The sequence below is a fragment of the Corvus hawaiiensis genome, chromosome 3 (assembly GCF_020740725.1).
Source record: "Corvus hawaiiensis isolate bCorHaw1 chromosome 3, bCorHaw1.pri.cur, whole genome shotgun sequence".
Lineage (NCBI taxonomy): Eukaryota > Metazoa > Chordata > Aves > Passeriformes > Corvidae > Corvus > Corvus hawaiiensis.
The window spans coordinates 46,400,635-46,419,649 of record NC_063215.1 but is presented as its reverse complement, the minus strand read 5'-3'; the positions used below and the strand labels follow the sequence as shown (position 1 = coordinate 46,419,649).

General features: G+C 43.3%; 1 protein-coding gene across 2 annotated transcripts in view; it reads right to left on the bottom strand.

Moving 5' to 3' along the window:
• LOC125323694 (sine oculis binding protein homolog) overlaps positions 1-19,015 on the bottom strand; it is a 113,156-nt gene that overhangs the window by 45,656 nt on the left and 48,485 nt on the right. Inside the window, exon 5 of one of the 2 annotated variants that reach the window (XM_048298864.1) lies at positions 3,803-3,898. The exons of the other annotated variant lie outside the window; for it this stretch is intronic. Within the exon in view, the coding sequence (XP_048154821.1) occupies positions 3,803-3,898 (96 nt within the window). The remainder of the gene's footprint in view (positions 1-3,802; positions 3,899-19,015) is intronic. 2 annotated transcript variants of the gene reach the window in all.

The window sequence follows — 19,015 nt, the reverse complement described above, 5'->3', positions numbered from 1 at the left end:
TCTGAAACCTTGACTCAATATTCTGAGTAAATGGGGGGAGGAAGGACGAACTGCTGCTTTTTCTTTCCCACTTTTGTTAAAAGGCAACCAAGCATGACTCTTCCTACCCTGACTAACCTGGGTAGGTGCCAGATGGATTTTTCCTTTCTCTAGGCAATGGCTCAGGAATTTCATCTGGCTAGAGCTGGGGCTGTGGGCTTCTTGCTGGCCTTTTCACTCCAGCCTCCCCTTTCTCGGCAGTTAATCCCATCTTTCTCCCCACATCCACTATTAGCTGGACTGTACTGTTCCTTGACAATCAGCTTACAGCGGGGACTAAATTCTGCCTTTTCCTTCTGGAAACAAAGAGATGTGCCTGAAAGAAAAGCTTCCAGCCACTCACGGAATAAGAAATTAAAATCCTGAGGCAGTGCCTATGGGAGAAGAATGGATGGCTGGCCAAGACAGCATGCTGACCTGGCTCTTTAAAAATAGATTTCTTTTATGTAGTTCCCGATATTTATCATGGATAGCTAAACTTTAGACAACATGATTCTCAAAAATACTGTAAAGTCGACAAGGAAAATCTGATGTGCTCATTGATTAGAGCATTTTAACCCCTCTGGATTTAGTGCCCTACAACAAATGCCAGGACACAACATATATGGAACTAGCTTGGGAAATGAGTACCCTATTCTAATCCCATAACTGCAAAATGGCTTTCTATACTAACCAAAATATTTAATTGTCACTGCTTTTCCTAATGAGCAGAACTACTGAATACACTTCAGGGTTTTCTTCTGCCTAAATGATACCTTTCTTCCTTCTATTTCCTATCAAACTCGCTCACATTCAAAAAAGCCTAAAACAAACAGAAAAGCTGTTGTACCTCATCAAATTATCTCCTCTTGTGGTGTGTAAGCAATGAAGAAAGCATAAAATTTGTAATACTCCACGTTACTTTTGCAATACTCTATGTTACCATGCTTTAAAATCTCTCCAAGTATTGAAGAGTTAAAGCTTGCTGTGTGTGCCTGTGACCTGGGATGTTAAGATTCAGCCAGTGTAGTCTGGCTCCTGCGGGAGAGCCCTGGCATGCAGACCCAGCAGCAGCAACCCAGCCCTGGATCCTGCCTGGCAGCTCTCTCCCAGCAGGAGCATTTCCCAGAGAAGCCTGCCCTTGCCGAAACAAACCTCACTGGAAAATGGCAGCTAAACCCTAAAGCAAAGAAAGCACTTTGGTGCTGAAGCCTCCAATTTCACCTGAAAGACTATTACTCTATTTATCTGAACTGCACTCAGAAAACTCCAAGGATTCCCTCATTCTCAAAAGTATAAACAAGTTTCAGTTTCTCTTTCACTTAAAAAACCTTGTCTTTTCACTCAGCTGGCATCTGACTTGGGCTGTTAGATTCTGGGCAAGTTTTCACCACTGGGAAAGTATTTTTTTAGAGGATCTGCTGTCCCCACTCCTTTCTTTCACTTTTTTTCCCCGCCTCTCCCAAGGAATACTGACTAGCCTTTAAGAGAAAGAAGGTTTCTTAATGGCCAGTTCTGGTGAAATTAGCTTTTGAAATTTGAGCACATTTTAATATAGCATTGTTTCCAACAAGTAAAATGTAAAAGGAATAACACCACCTCTCTGTGAAACACAGCATCTTCAACAAATAACACTAGCTCCCCCACCACCCACACCTAGGCTCAACATCATATTTTCACTGAAAGTTCCTAAAATACATCTTTAAAGATAGCAGAGGTACATATTCATTATTTTTCTACTATTTTTTTTTCACATACAAATTGAGTACAGATTACATCCCTGCCAATTTTGTTTCCAATAGAATAGGAAAAATAAAACTATAACAAATTGCTTTTATTACTTCCTTAAACAAGAATTGAAACTTGTCCAAAAAAGCACATGAAAGACTAACTTTGATGACTTGAGCTTTTGCCAGACACAGTGGTGATATAATAAAGCAAAAACTTAAATGCGTATTAATAGAGGAATAAGCAACTGGGCATTCAAAGAATGCCTGATTTTAATAGCACAAAGTGGGTTAATTGGTTCATTGATGGCTTGCACTAAATATAAAGCAGATTTTCAATGGAAATACTGTATGATTTATATCATGTTGTCTCTATTCCTAAATTCCTTCAACACCAAGAAGCCCTACTGACTTTGGGAGCATCTTGGTGTGCTGTGATGGTTCGTCAGGCCTGATTAGCAGCACAGTAATTAAGCATGGCCTTGAAGAAACAGCTTCATTTATTTGGCACAAGAACTATGAGTACACCAGGGAACCACTTTTTGTGTTTGTCTAGTTTCCTCCCCTTAGGGTGTAACACCGCTATGCCTGAAACCACCAGGAACTTCACAAAGGGTTTAAGGGGAACCAAGACCAGATCTCACGGGTCACCTTGCTTTTGGCTGGGGAGAATTATACTGGAAACAAACTGAACCTTCTAAGTGACACCTGTGGCTCTAAAAAACATTGTCTTTACCTAACCAAGGGTTGGCTCAGCACAGGGGACACATGTGGGGTAGGAGAGTGTGGGCCCAGTAGTGCAGGTGTGGCCAAGATGCTCTGCACTCTGGCCAGCGTGGGGAGCAGGGACTGGCCACCACCCCGGGGCTGCTGCCTCCTGGTGTGGGCTTCTTTGACCAGCTGACTGGACCTGGGCGCCAACTTCAGCACTGGGTTATCAGCTCATCAGCTCAACTTTCACTGCCTATTGCACCTGGGGCACCAAGAGTAGTGCTTGGCCTTGCATCCTGGGAGGGCAGGCATGGGCTTTAACGCAGATAAAACACAGCTTGCTTCTCCACTGCCACCCGCCTCTTCTCTGGTTACAAGAAAAAAAGAAATGTTTCAAAGCAAAACCCCATGTACTGACTCTCCACAAACACTTCCATTTAGCCAAATGATACAGTTTACTTAAGCACAGACCAGAAGGAAGGCGAATGCAAGGGAGAGATCTACCGATGTATCTAAACCTCCCTTTTCTAAAGCCATGCACGAATCTCTTTTAAATGTATTACAATTCATCCTCTGTTTACTTTAGGCAAACAGAAAAACTCATGGTGGAGCACTCGTTTTCGCAGGCTAATCAAGAACATTAGGTCCCAACAGATTCATTTAATAGAAATATAATAGCCATTCCTGCTTTCTTTTAATCTCGTCTAGCTGCAAATGCTAAAATGAACAGCGAATTAACCCTGCCTTGGAACAGAGATTCTTTCACAGCTGATATCATCTCTCTTATGGCTTGTAAACACTCCAGGCTCCCTGTATGTGCTTTCCTGGCTTTCGCTCTTTCCCCGCAGCAAAGGAGAGGAATGGAGAGGAGAGGAGTGGAGAGGAGAGGATGCTTTGGATTGCATGCAGCTATGAAGGGGAGGAATAGGCGAGCTCTAAAGGGAGGATTGCCTGTTAGCACAATGAAATGCAGTGCTGCCACCTGAAAACAAGGCAGAGATAAAAGGTGGATGGGAGAGTGAGTTTTGGGGCACTTTTGAGGAAGGGGGGGGGGCTTTCTGTGCATGACCAGCCACTCCCTGCATGGCTCTCCCTGATTTACCAGTGCAAGTCAAGGTAGTAAGACAAGGCCATTCATGTGCTGACATCAAATATAAGATATTTTTCAAGCAATTTGAGATCTTAAACTGTTCATGGATAGCAGAACTAGCATTAGAACGTGAAAACAGTAAAAAAACCTATCATATTTCGTAATGTATGTCATAATGAACAAAAGCCTTTAAAAAAAACGGTTTTCACTGTGCTAAAGTAACAATCTAGACTTGTTGTAAGTATGTTATTCTTACAAGTAGTTCGCAGTTATTCTTGAAGGCAAGTCTTGGAGTTTCCTTAGCATAGTGCTGCTGGGGAAAATTTTCAGCATGTCCATCTTCATCTCTAGCCTGAAGGGAAATATAATGGCCTATTTAGGGACTTACAAATAATGGAAGGAAAAAAATAGCTAAAAGCATAACAGCTCAGATCATTAAAACAGACGGGAATCCCAAAATACAACATTATTAAAAAGTTTCTTTAAATAGTCAGTACACCTTTTAGATACGAGAACTTGGGATGCTGTTTTCTTACATAGCTTAGATTGAACATGCAAATTCATCGTGGAGTAATAATTAAAACAACAAAAGACAAAACCAAAATGAAATATTTGAGCTGGAAACTGTGAGAAACTCAGGGTTTCAATTTACTCCATTGCATTTTTCAGGATTACATTACATATGTACTTGTTTAAACTTTTTGACATGCTTAAGTGATCCCTAGATAATGTACTTGTATTTTCAGTTTAACAGTAAGGCCAAAAAAAAAAAGTTTTCATACTCATAATTTACATGTAATACTATTACAAATAAATTAATTCCCCCTCCATGTTTTAAGTGAAGCTTTGAAAGGAGCAATCATCTAGTGAGAACAATGATCCTTCAGTCAAATGTGGTCAAAATATTTAATGACAAAGATGCATTAAAAGTTACTGGTTATTTGTAACTACGCTGTTAATTAAGAAAGCTGAAGTTTAAATGGAGACATTACCAGAGCCCATTAGCAATCCTGCTCGCATATAGTATTTTTCCCTTCTCATCTCGAGCGTTTTCTGCTTTTGAGTTAAAGCAAAAGGGAGAAGCAGGTGAAAGGAGGAGTGTCAGCAATACGCTCATTACACTGTTCATTTGAGTGACACTTGCACTCCGTTCCGCTCCATCTCATCTGATTCCTGACTGTTCGCTCTCTCCCTCTCACAGCCTCCCGAAATTCACAGCTGAGCTGTCTCCCTCACATATGGCTTGCATATAATTATGCACATTCCATTTTACACTGCATTAAAATGATGAGCTCCTGGCTCCCTGCCAACCTATTTAAATCAGCCCCTGCCCAAAGAAGCCAGGGAGAGGAGGAGGGCAGAGGCGGGGTGACCAGATTGGGGGCGAGGGGTGCGGGCAGAGGCAGCGGGGCGAGGAGCAGGTACCCTGCTCCCCATCCCTCCTGCTGCTCCGTGTGTGCTCCTGGGGCGGGGGTGTCCAGGGATGCCCAGGTGCCATCCGGGCACACCTCGGCGCCTGTGGCAGCACTGGCATATTGCTCGCCCCTTGCGCAGCGTGAACCGCCTGTCGTCGCATGTCACACGCCCAGCACTCAGGCTTTTCAGCGTTGGCATTCATGAAAGATATTTACACCTTGCAGGCTCTGTGACTTGTTTGTCTTCAAACAGGCTTCTGCCTCTCCCCGAGGAGACGGGGTGGGAAAGGGGAGACGTGGGCTAACAGTACTGTCGATTTTTAGGAAAACATGAAGGGTCTGCACCTCAACGAAAGCCCCTTGACTCCAGCAGGCTCTGACTCGGGCCTCTGCTTGCCAGCCATGGGGCGTGAACACAGTTTGCCCAACAGAAAATGCCATTTTTAACAGTGCAAAATTAGTCCAAAGGTGTATTTTGAGAAGTACCTAAAAGTGATGATTATTACAAGAACTGGGAAGTGGGAAACAAGTTTATTCTGTTTCTAGCAGTTTATAGGTATTTTCATTCTACACCCTCAATAGTTATGGGGTAAAAAATGTTTAAAATTTTTCTTTAAAACCACAAGAAAGAGGATTCCTGAGCATCTGAAATCACTCTTATATTGACAAAGGTTTAAATGCATTCTTATTATTAGTTTGAAACTGAAACCTCTCTGACACAATTTGTCTACCTCCATGCTACATGGAATACAAAGTTCAAATCTGTGTTTTCTGAACCTCCCCCCCCTTACTCTCCCCACCCAAATTCTCATTCTGAAAACAAACTTTGTCCTTTCCTCTCCTCCATGAAGGAATATGGGCAACTCACTGAAGCTCTTCCAGGTCATCTAGATGACAACTGGGGGATGAATGCCTTAAAAATGCCTTGCACAAATAGAAACAGACCTGTCAGCTCAGGAAAACAGATGCCAATGGGATGCTCAGTGATGGACAGCTAGGGAGATATTGGTGGGGCACAGGTGTTGTGTGGGGCTCTGAATCGCTGTTGGTGCCCCCAGATCCCTGAAACTTTATCTTGGCACCACGCAATACATTGTGCATGTGACGGCTGGCACACTGTAACCTGCCAGTGACCCTCTGGAGCGTTATCTTGCTGCACACACACACCTTGTAAAACAAATGGATATCAGGGTGTTTGCAGTGCATCTGTCAAAATATAGAGGCAAACCCCACTGACCTTGACCCGCTTACCAAAACTACCAGTTACACAAAGGTTATTCACCCCTGCTCGTGGCAACATGCCCCTGCTCCTACTGATCCAAACTTTGCTTTATTTAATTTTGGATGTCACTGAAATTTCTAGTATCAAAACCTGTTTAGCTACATACTGCCATAATTTGCTCAGGCAGCAGAAATATACCTAATTTAGCTAGCTGGTTTCCATTGTGAAAAACACCTACTCTGACCAGGACTAACTCTCCAGTATCTTAACATTAATTCATTACTACCATACTCCAGTTGTAAATAATTTGCAGAAGGAAACACTCTTAAAATGTTCATCCCTGTTCTAAGCACATTAAAAAAGTGGATCAGAATTTATCTTGCAATGGTAATATTGTGATATAGCTGTGCCTACACTGACCCACTCTCAACCACTGCTGCACACCAGTGACTGCCTTGGTTCCCCAGCATCTCAAGCTCACTCGCAGCAAGCTGGCATCTACAGCTTTGCCATCAGGCCTGGCTGCCATGGGAGGCTATTGTTGAAAAGAAAACAACGGCAAAAAAACCCAAGCCAAATCTGTGATCACTCTGATTTTTTTAAAAAAAGCTTTAATACTGCTAAAATCATTATTGGAATGCTCTCATCAAAGAATGTATGTCCGAACTGCTAGATGTGATTGATTGCATGTATGTAATATATGGGACAATATGACTACTCTCACAGCACTTTTTGTTCCAGGACAAAAAAGGCATCAGCTCGTGTTCTGAGGCCTGGAACCATGGTTAGCACTGCTAGTTTTATCAGTGCAAAACTGCTGCAACTTCACTGTGGCAGTGCCTCTCCTGGGATTTACTGAATCTCCTAATTCAATACCCTCTACTGGCAGACAGCCGCCTTCCCGTCAGCTGCATGGGATCCGAGAGGGAAACCTGCCCATCGCCAGCCCCTGGGGACACTGGGCTGGACACTTGACAAGACCAGTGGCACATACACACACACACACATCACCTTACTGCTACTGCCAGCATAGAGCACATTGCCCAAGGAGCGGTGTTGGCAAAGAGGATCTAGTGAGGAAATGGCAGTTGACTTGGTGGAGGTGGTCTGGCTGTAAGGTCAGCCTGATGATGGGTTGTGTGGGAAATCATGGCCTTTAATTGCAGGTTAGATATCAGGAAGCCCTTCTTAATTACAGGTACAGCAAAGCACTGGAGCAGATTGCCTAAGGAGACTGTCAAAGCCCCACCACTGGACATTTTTAAGAGCAGATGAGGCAAACATCTGCCAGGAATGACATACATGGAGTAGCTCCTGATATGGGGAAGCTGGACAGATGAGAGCATCTCCTGTCCTAGGTCCCTTTTTTCTCTGCTTTCTACTGCTGAGCTTTGAAAGAAAATGGCAGGAGGCTAAGGAAAAAAAAATTAGAAAAACAAACCAGAAAACAGGATCTGAAAGGACCTCTCTGAAAATAGCACAGCTTTTGATGTTCAGAGATATGTCTGCTCATTAATAAGTGCATGATGACAACTATCTTTGGCTACAGAAACTGTGCTATTTGCTCGTAAGCCAGCCAGCCTATATTTGTGAAAGATGCCAATAGTTTGGAAACAGACTATATATTCAGTCAAGATTCCTTTTTTTAACACAACAGAGGAAGAACAATCTACAGCAGAATTTCATCCTCTCCAAGGAGCGTGGATATTTGTTTCTCCTTATTCTCAGAAGAAAATTATCTTGATCCAGACAGAGGATTTCTTAGCTTCAGTGTAAGTCTTTTTATGCAGCTTTAGCCTTGGAAGAGGAAATCTGTGCTTACATTTTAATATTAAGGGCAGGATCTTATGATAGTATAAGTCACAAGGCAGGTCGAACCAAATAATTTATTAAGATGGAACTTGCTCATTCAAAGCTTCCACTAAAATGGGACAATGCATTTGCAATGAAATCCTACTGCTTAGTCCACAAAACTTTAATGCCACTTAACCAAAACCACCTAACATTAAGAGCAACAGTCACTTGAGTAAGGCAGAGTGACAGAATATTAGTCTGCTTACTAGGGATGAAATTGCCGCCTAATTTCCATAAATGTCCTTTGAAACAGATGAAACACGGGAATGTTACCCCCAGATATGTTAAAGGCGGCAGGCATTAGTTGGATGTCTCTAGTAGGACAGAAAAGAAGCTGCAAGGAGCTGAATAGCGTTGCTATAGAAGTGCAGATGACTGCATGGAGGCTCCTGTCCCGTGGTGATGAACAGAGGAAGTTCACATCACCCTTAATACTATTGTCTCCAGAGGCTGGCTGCAGATGGGAACTGAAAGCTGTGCTTCCGTTTCCACCACAAAGGTTATCTTTCCTTTCACTGAAACTCGAAGGAAATCCTCAGGGAGACCCTAATCCTTGAAATTCTAGTTCCTGTTCATTTCTGTTGTCCCAGATAATCAATTATCATGCTCTCTACATTCACTGCACCAGCAATAGTAAAAATAGTACTAAACTTCCACCTGCTGGGTATATTTTTCCCAGAAATATGAACATACTTGCTGTCGTGGTGGGGGAGCCCAACATCAGGGTCCTGGGTGGTGGTGCTGTGCTGGGAATGGAACAGGGCCAGGGAAGACGGTCCAGAGAGGATGTTCCCTGGTTCAGCAACCACTCAGTTACAGGAATGAGCCAGCCCTCAGCTCAGAGAAAGTCCTCCCTCAGGAAAAGCTCCCACTAATGTTTGATGAGAGGTTTGCTCTTCACAAGGATTTCAGGATTTTCCTGAATCACGGAGTGATGGAATAAGCGGTATTTATTTACTTGTTGCCTCTCCCAGCTGCACTCTATTCACTAATCTCCACAGTTGTAGTATTTTACCACTCCAAACCTCTAAAATCTTCTCAAGCTTTTTGAAAAAGTCCCAGGTATTTTGAAAACATGTCAAAACAAGGTTGCATAAAATCTCCCAAGACTCAGATCAGTGAAACGGAAGGACCAAAAACCACACTGGTTGTTTATCAAGCTGTTATCATTTACATCCCACAAAAATTGAGGTTATCCCTTTTGCCTGACCTCCTGTGACCAGTACAGGTTAGAGGTAACCACCCTACCCAACATTTTCCAGCCTGGGGTCTCTTTACCAGCAGTGGCTCTCTGCACACTTGGTGGTGGTCTACGGAGAGCTTGCAGGTCACGTGCTACTAACTCCCCTTGTTTCCAGCTGCTAAAATGCATTTAAAGACAGCTAAAAATACATTAAATACTTTCCTAACATTATTTTTCCATGTAAGCAACTGCTGTAGTCACCACAGGAATGTTATTTGATCGCCAAGGGGAGGGGAAGTGGTCCGCGAGACAATCTGTCTACTGGAGGTGATCTACAAAGTTAAAAAGAAATTCGGAATATGCCCTCTTGTAACTTCTTTATTAAGTATGCAAAGAAAAACCAGAAGGGCTTTTGCTGACTTGTTGCCTCCTCTTCTCTCCCCAAACACGCCACATGAACACATGTACCAACACACACGTGCACATCTCCACCCAGTACTTAAGTTAGGAACCGAGACCTTGTTTATGCTGGAAAAAGGCACCAGTGGACAGAAGCCAGCCGAAAGGCATCACCGTGACAAGCCAAACCTTGGGACTGCACGTGCAGCTCTTCCCAGGTCCTGAGAAGAGGGCCTACTGCAGGAGACAGGTTTTGTTGCCGTTTTGTTGCCTGGGATCTCTCCACAGACTTCCTTGAAGTCTCCCCCTAGCACTCAGCTGCTCCTGGCTCCTACACATTAGAGTACATACTACACAACTGTGGAGTCCCTTTCCCAGAGTGAAGTTACATGGTCCCCAAGAAGGAGCAAAGATATCCCTGCAGAGATGCAGTCCCTAAGGAGTTGCAGAGCCTGAGGTTCAATCCCCTGCAGGCATCCTCAGCAAGACAAGGGTCCCTATCATTGTCACAGCTCGTGCTCACAGCTGCTCTTGCCTCACTGTGACATGTCCAGTACAGACAGTGATGAATCTAGACCCAAACTCTAACCTTTGTTCAAACTTCAGTTGCCATTTCAAAGGCAAATACAAAATCTGAATGCAAAACTACTAGTGGCAGACTGGATTAGAAACACATCTCTAGTCCACATGTTTAGGAGAAGGTTTGGTGTGGAAGTGACTTCAGGAGCCAGCAATCTGGCCAGTGTGATTAAGCCCTGAGAAAATACATAATTCTGAATATCCTGCAAACTTCTCCACTGTGCTGACAGATGAAATACTCCCTGACTTCAAAAATAAATAGTCACCAGGTCAAACCTGCTATTCTAACCAAACCCAGCCCACACCACCTCACCATCCCTTTCTGAACACATGTAAAATCTCCTGACAAACAGGCAGTTTTGCTGAGAAAAGCCGACCCAGAAAAAACGCATTACAACAAAGAAGGAGAAGGTGCCAAGCTGTGGAATGATAGGGCAGTGTTTCTGAAATTATCCTTGTCAAAGCAACTGAGGACTGTCACGTTCATTTTCTTGCATAACTGAAGCACATTAAAAAATCCAAACAAATCTGCCTGCAAATCTGAAAAACAGTTATTTAAGGATCTTTTCTTTTTTTTAATTTTTTTTTTAATGTTTGTCTTCCACAGGCTATGGTTCTGAATGGTTCAGCTTTATGTATTAAATTTTTCACTCAGGATTTCATGGTATAAAATTCTCCACAGTGTATGTTTAAAATGCAAGCTGCAAACTCCATTATAATGTAAGGAATATTATAAGTGGATCAAAAGGAAATACTAATAACAGTACTACTCTAGTGCCTGCTAAAGTAATAACTTCCATCCTACTTCATTTAAAACTTACACCAAAAAATGGATTCACCTTTCTGGATTCTATAAACATTTTCCTCCCCTTCCCCCAGTTTTGCTTCATATACTTTGTAGAACCCTGACTTCCTGCTGGACTTCTCATCCTTCTAGGAAAAATCAGGATTTTCTTTTAATACAGTTTGCAATGCTGTATATTTTTGGCCCTTTCTACCACAGTCATAAAATACCTAGAAAAAACTGGTGATCATTTTCAGCCTCCCAGTACATCCAGAAAGAGCAACTGAAGCAAAAATAGCAGTGTCTACTGCCCTGGATCGCTTTTCTGATTTTTGTAGGAAGAGGAGTAGAAGGTTTGAAATGTTAAATGACTCAGGCCCACAAGCAAGCCGAGGTGGTACAGCCTTGATCCAGTTGCTCAAGCAGGGAACTGCCTAATGGTCTCAAGTGAAAACTCTGCATTAAACCTCATATTCCCACTGCATTCCAGGCTTACAGACTTTTCCTTCCTCTATCGGCCAATACCCGGGCAGTTTCTGCAGCTTTCCCACCTTCCGCAGGACTGCGCTACCCTTTCCCTGACAGCTCATGGCATGGTGATGTATGAGAAGTGTTCAGGTGGCTGCCTCAAAAGCTAATTTTTCAAACTGCACAAACCTTTAACCATATAATAAATTTTTTATAACCACTTCCAAATTGTCAAAGAATAAATATAATAACAAACACATAACATTGAAATAATTTGAAATAAACTTTGTTTATTGCCCCTTTGAACATTTTTTCAGCAAGTCACAGCTGCATGGGATCTTCATAAACGTGAGCCTATCCTGCTAATCTCCCTCCTGATTCACGACAGGCCGGATCCAGAGACACTAATGGACCATGCCTGACAGTTATTGCAACATATTCAATACACAGCCTAAAATATGGCCAGGAAAGAAATGAAAATATACTACAGACTTGCCGGTAGCTTCCATTTTTGTAACGGGTAGCTCGCACCAGCATAGTCAATAAGCATTCCCTCTCTCTTCACATTCCCTGATTATTATCGTTTATGAGATAAAATCAATTTCCAAAGTATTCTGCGTGTTTCACTGTCAGGTAGCTCAAGTATCCCTTGTCACCGCTGCCATTTCTACAAGGGTTCCCCTGTCCAGGTGACAGATTTGGGCACAGGGCAAGCACACATTTCCAATGAGCCTGCCAGAGAAGCAGGGAGACAAATCACAACACCAAGGAGGAAAAAAAAAAAAGGAAAAAAATCCCAAAACAAACACCAGAAAAAAACCCCATCAGATGTTGGTAAGGTTTAGCTAAGGCTCACAGACCAAACAAATCACTGTCCCTAGTGAATTTGTTTCAATGCATTTGCGTATTTCAAGCTTTTGCATTGTTAATACCAGAGCAACAATGCGGATTTTCTCTGATTGCAGTGTCACATATATGATTAATCATCTTGACTCAGAGCATATTTTTTTAAAGCAATTGCAGGCTGGTTTAATGAACTCCTCTCCTACTGGCTTTTATAGACTAGTCATGATCAACATACCATTAAGATAAACCTTGTGCCCCATCCCTCCCCCCTCTGACAGCTTGCCTTATTTGCCTCACAACAGTCAATATCCAATTAAGAGGCAACGGATTTGATCGATACAGAAGGTAACAATAAGACTTAAACAGCTGGCAAATTCTACATGCACTCTTTTTCTTCAATTCCCATCTTCGTGATACAGAAACGCTTCTGTGCTTTGAATAAATGTAGAGAAGGAAAAACAATGGCCAGATCTGGCTGGTAAAGCTTTCCCTCAAATGGGCTGTGTCTGCAAGCTACTGTACAGCCATAAATGCTTGTCTGGGGTCACTGCAATACAGGCATGATCCTATTCTCTCTATTTTCTGTGGCCTTTTAAAGGGTGAAAATAGAAATCTCTTCCTGATCTGTTTACAAGCCACATGTCACTTGGGTCATTCACACATGAAAATGGAGGGGCTGTAATATTATTAAAGCAATCATTTATGAGCTGGGCCAAGGGACCACTGGTCTGAAGAGGGGGGCAAAACCCAACAGGAACTGAATGTAGGCAGGAGAATGGGCAAGGAGAGGGTGAAAAGGAAGAAAGGGAAGCTTTGATACAAATGACATATTCCACAACCTTAATATCATCTTCCAGTCTTTCTGCCAATGATGAATGGCTGCAATAAAAGGTGGGATAGTGGCACATACAAGCAGAGAAAAAGCAAAACCTGCCTGGTGGTGAGGACAATTCATTTTAACTCCCAGCAGCCCAGCTAGAGGTCAGGGACTGAGGTCGCAACATTGCCACTGCCTTTGGGTCTAACACCAGGTACAATACTTCCTCCTCATCTCCCAACACCTCTTTTTGAGGCTTTAATTCAAAGTTTTGCTTTCAAAGACGTTTCACAGAGCACTAGGCTGATACAGTCCAAATGAGGAACCCCTCCTTTTTCAGGATTTCCACTCCATTTTAAATAAGAACTCATGACCGTGTGGAGTGCCACACTCTCACTGACAAATGGGACCTAACCCAAACACTTCTGAGCTTGCTCCCAACACTGGCAGAAAGTTATTCCTAAATTACAGTGGCATGCCTGTGTTCTCTACTGCCCACTGCAACCCTCTGTCACTGGGAGGGATTCCAAGAACATACATCATGTCTATAACCAGGAAACTGTCTGTTCAAACTCATAAGAAAGCTCAGAGCGCACAGATCTTTTCAGGCAATGGAAGGGAACTGACCATAATTTATCTTCCCAACTTGCCTTGGGATTTGAGAAGTCCCATTCTGAGTTCTCCTTTCTGTCACAATAAGATGGAATGTGCTGAAAAACACCTCCGTCTTCCCAGCTCCCTTCACTGCAATCTTCCACGGGGAGTGGTTGTGAGTAGATCTTTGGCCAGGTTTCTGAATCTAAAGTAATCCACTTCTAACTGTTCCCAGCAGTTTACTCCAGGCCTCAAGGTTTATCAGAATACATCTTTTTTTCAACTCTGTGCGTTGCTATTACAGAAAAAAAAGATTATACTACTTTAACTCTTAAATATAGACGTAAAAAATGAGGACGCTTCCACTTGAAAAAGGAACAGAAAGAAACACATTTTTCTGTCTTCTGCATTCAGGCAGGTGGCTCTGTCCCTGACTCACCTGGCCCCTCACCACACAGTAGAAGTCTGCATGTTTTGCCATGTAATCCTGTAATCCTGATTTTGATGGCTGGACTTGATGACCGATTTTGACTGTTGGACTGATGATATTAAAGGTCTTTTCCAACCTTAATGATTCTATGATTCTCTTTTCAACTTCTCACTCTCAGCTCCTGTCTTGAAAAGCATCCCTTAGAGCTTCACCAGACTCTGCAAACTCCCAGTTAGCACTAGATGTCTCCTCAGGCATATGTATGAGTATTTACATGCCACCTCTACCATTTCATGGTGGCACTGTCAGCTTTTTAAAACTTCCATGTGTTTATTCCAGACTCTTATGTGTTTGCCCCTTAGATAGCTCCTACTTGCCAATATATACTGCAAATACTTAGCCAATAACCTTGCTTACAGCCCTGACCTTCTTCACTGTTCTGTGGACTATTCAGCGTCACCTCAAATGTGTCACCCATTGTGTTGCTGGGCCTGCTGAAATCCAGCTGTTGGCCTGTACAATAGGTCTGCTGCCACAGGTTTGTCTCATTTTCCTCAAAAACAGAGCTATTGCTTCAACAGGGAAGAAAAAAGATGTGGATAGGACTCCTCTACAAAACTGGTACCACAGCTGCAGAGCTGGAAGCTGCCAAAATCACACCCCGGCACCGTGAGTGCCCCTGGGTCCTGCATTCGAGGGCTGGACTTAAGGCAGCCTGGTGAGCTTTGCAATATTCAGAGACCAAAGTACTCCTGATGTTTCTCTGCCCCTGGGCTGTACATCGAATGCTTGCCTCTCCTGTCTCCAGCACAGGGACTAATCTATCTCAGTTTAAGGCTCAATTGAAAGGATGTTCCTGTCTAAGAAGAGTTTGGAGAAACCTGCAGAAAGGTGGCCTTTGGTCTATTATCCACTGTGCACAGCTCCACAAATTCCCCATTGTTTGACTGAGATACAGAGGTCTCTGTCTTGGTCACAGAGTATATTGCAGTAGGAGGCAGCAAGGCTTGGAGGAAACTGGTGCTCTAATTACTACCACTACATGAAAGTACACACGCATCAAGCAAAGAACCAGCTCTAAATAAACACTTTAAGCACATTCTTACTCTACTAAATATTGCTGCTACCTGAAAAACTTCACGTAACTTTCTATTCCCTGACTTATTCCACTAAAATTCAAGGCCCCATTCTCTTGCCTGCATCCAGACCACTTTGCATCAGCTTTCTAAAGCACAGGAATGGTCTCAACTTCTGTTGTTCTTTGTGCACTTTTTCCATCTGTGCCTAAAGGTACTCTAAAGTGAAGAAAGCACCTACTTGCCCCTCACACAATCATGAGTGAAGTTAAGCTTAGGCAAAGGCCAGAGCTAACAAGATAACCACTGGGGTAGTGACAGATGTTCAGCCTAACATAAGATTGAGGCCAGTAGACAGGAAAATCCATCTGTGTTTCCCAGTACTACTAGCAGGAGGAGGACTGTGGTGGTAGCCATCATCTTTTCATTAGCAACAGGCTGGTCAGAGAGAAAAGAAGCCGAGGAATCATCTTTTCATATGCAGAGTGTGAGTTCCAGGAACAGAATTACCATTTCAATTAATTGCATCTAACTATGTAATTAATGTTCGTGTCAGTTTATTACAGGCATCTTCACCATCGATGCTGTGAAATGCAACTTAGTGACTTTTTTTGTGGGGAACGAGATGGAACAACCATTTGTCTCACTTCCATTGTTTATATATTAATCGTTAAATTGTTACTAGTATTATTAATCTCATTATCTTAATTACATGTGTTCTGTCTTTTTAGAGTAGCATTCCCTCCAGAATTAGACTGTTTCACACATCTCCATTGTTCCTCTCCCTCAGTTTAGAAACTTGATGGGGAATCACTGGCATTGAAGAAAGGTGAAATGAGTATTGAGCACAAGAAGCAGCAACATCAGCTGCTTAGCAGGAAGGGGAAATCTATGAGTGCTCTTTAACAACCGGCACACTTCACAGCATACGCTGGCAGAACATTCCACATGGCAGGAGGTGAGCCTTAAAAAAATTGGTCCACTATAATCCTTTAAAAGCAGCCTGGGTCTCTTTCTGGAAGTCTAGGTCATGTGCCTGGCACTGCCTCATATGGTGTCTCTCTTCCGCCATTTGTTTATTTGCTTCTGGCAGTTTTGGCAGTGAGGTATCGGAGTGAAATGCACACCACTCCATACATATGGTGGGAAGAATCTAGTGCATCAGTTGAATGCATACTGTACTGTATACACATTCTGTTTTATCTCTGAGCACAGCTGTGCTGTAAAAGCTTACAAAATGTGAAGCCTTCTGTGCAGCAAAAACATCGACAGGAGAAGCTGCCCTATAACTTATTAGGTTGTGACACAAGCCAAAAAAAGCCGGAGTTACAGCTGACAACTCCTGGCATCGTGATGAAAAGCACAGTGGCTCAAGTTAGAGAGGGAGTGTCAGCCCTAGCTTCATGTTTTGGACTTTCACTGCCACGGGTCACAAATAGCATTGCTGGTTTGTTGTAGGACAATGATTCCCAATCCCAGTGCATGGCTTCCAGCTAGTGACTGAAGCAAACAGGCAAATCATCCCCCCGGGTGCCCCACTGAGCTTGCAGGCAGCTTGCACTAGGAAGGGATTCAAGGAGGGGGTGGGCAAGAGCCAAAAAGCAATTGTGCCTCTCTTCCTCGCCTTGCACAGCAGCCTTCAAGCTGGTATTAGTCCTGCATTCCCTACTCCCCCTGCAAATTGGACTGAAGGTAGTGGAAACACATGGTAGGAAATTCTCCTGCGCTGGTTGAAGCAGATGTCTGGTAGACTTTTTTTTACCACAACCTTGAAACAGGGACTCTGTATCTAAATCTGAACCACGTGCATAACTATCTGCAGTATCCCAACTGTCTGAAGGCCAGGCACTGACAGCACTTGGGGGAGTCCTTAAGAATGGCCACTCTGGGTCAGATCTAAGGTACCTTAGCTCAGGTTTGTGTCCAACAGCAGCCAGTATCACCCTCTTGAGAAGAATCTGAGGAGCAATGGGCTACCAGTCCTTCCAGAGGTACAGACCTGCCCTGAGGGCAGTGGGAATGGGCGTGTAAGAGGTTTGATAAGTTAGTTTGGCCTGTGTGTCCACAGTTCCTGGATTTTTTCACATATATCTCTGTGAAGTGCTGAGTTAGGTGAGATCATAGTACATCTCCCTCCCTACCTACTGACAGACTCCATATGTGCATGTATGTGTAGGCAGAGGAAGTGTGGTGAGTAAAAAAAACAGAGAAGGGAAATGCAGGTGAGATGACATTTTTAGGATGCAGAGGAAGTGCCCTGATAAGAAAGCCATGACTGGAAACATCACATTTGCTTCCTGATCCATAGGAATGAATTTCTTATGCAGCTGAGTGCTGGACCTGTCAGGGCTGACCTGTGTTGCCTCCCATGGATGCTGTGAGGGCTCCCCAGCTGTAGAAAAAATCCCTCCTGTGCAGCCTCTCTACTGCCTGAGGTGACATTGACTCTCAAGGTGGGCTTCTGGCTTCAGCAGCTTCCTTGACAGATACAGGTTGTGGAGAGTATCCCACAAGCACTCATCCAGGGGAATCACACCCTTTTCTGCTCCTCCCAGAAACTTATTTTTCTCAAGCAGGACTCCACCTGATTCCAAGGGAAAAGGGGAGCTTAACCCTCCTGTCAACAGGAGCTGAGGGAGAAAGTCATCCCATAAGGAAGCTTTCATCTAGCTGCTACTTCACCTCTCAGCTGAGAGGAGACTTCCTTCCTCTAGTACAGTCATGATGGCACCTCCAAACTCTCTCCTGGGGCTGCCCAAAAGGCATTGCAGGAGTCCTGCAGCAGGGCACTGGCCCTGCAGGGGATGAAATACAACCCCCAGCCAGTTTTAGCCTGTCTGCCTCGTCTCGTGGGACCACAGTTGCATGGCTTTTACATTGCACTCTGTCCACTGCCTTCTTCCTGCCTGGCTACTCCATGGCAAAGGGGAAGGGGGACACGACTGTCACACTTTTAGAGGAAGACAGACAAGAAAGAGCAATTTAAGGCCCAGTTAGACATTTTGTCACCTCTCCTATCAATTATACTAAAATAAAGGAGAAGCAAGGGAAGAGAAAAATAACAAGCTCTTGCCCCAAACTCTAATTGCTGCTGATGTTAGTTCATTTTCAACAATTGACTTTAATTGCATCTCCACACTGGGTAAACTTTCTTTTTCAAAAGTTATTTTAAATACATGGCAGACTGCTCCTCAAAACCTGGCCATGGTCTGCACTAAAGGAAATAGTATAAATGAAAGGCAATCAGAGCTTTGGAACAGCTCTTACATAAGATATTCAAAAACAAAGACTTACCCACTTAAATTAAAAAAAAAAAGAGAGACAAGGGATGTGATAGTAGTCTGTGTAGTATGCTATATTTTTATGATACCAAAAAAACCTTCCCATATTTTTGTTACCAAAACAAAAGTAGCTAGTAGCTATCCATTAACTATCCACTGTTTCTCTCAATGTAAAAAGCTAGAGTTTCAATAAATGTGCAAAAAATTTACAAAATAAGTCTTTGCAGAACAAGCCACCAAGCTGGCTGGTGTGCAGGTCAAAACCATACACTAATCCAGGAGAAGTGTAATGCCTTTGGAAGAACATATTCAGCTATTAACAACAACAGCATAAGCACTCCCACATGAGAGTAGTTCCAAGGAGCCAGAAGAGATGGCCTCAAGGCAAGGAGCCCTGAGTCTGGCCTGCAGGCTGACCTCAGGTGGAGTTTTTGGAGATTCATGCCTTCCTGCAGTCAAATTCTAGGAACTGATTTTGGAAATGGGAACTCTAGATCTGTTTTCAAACCTTGAAAGTAACC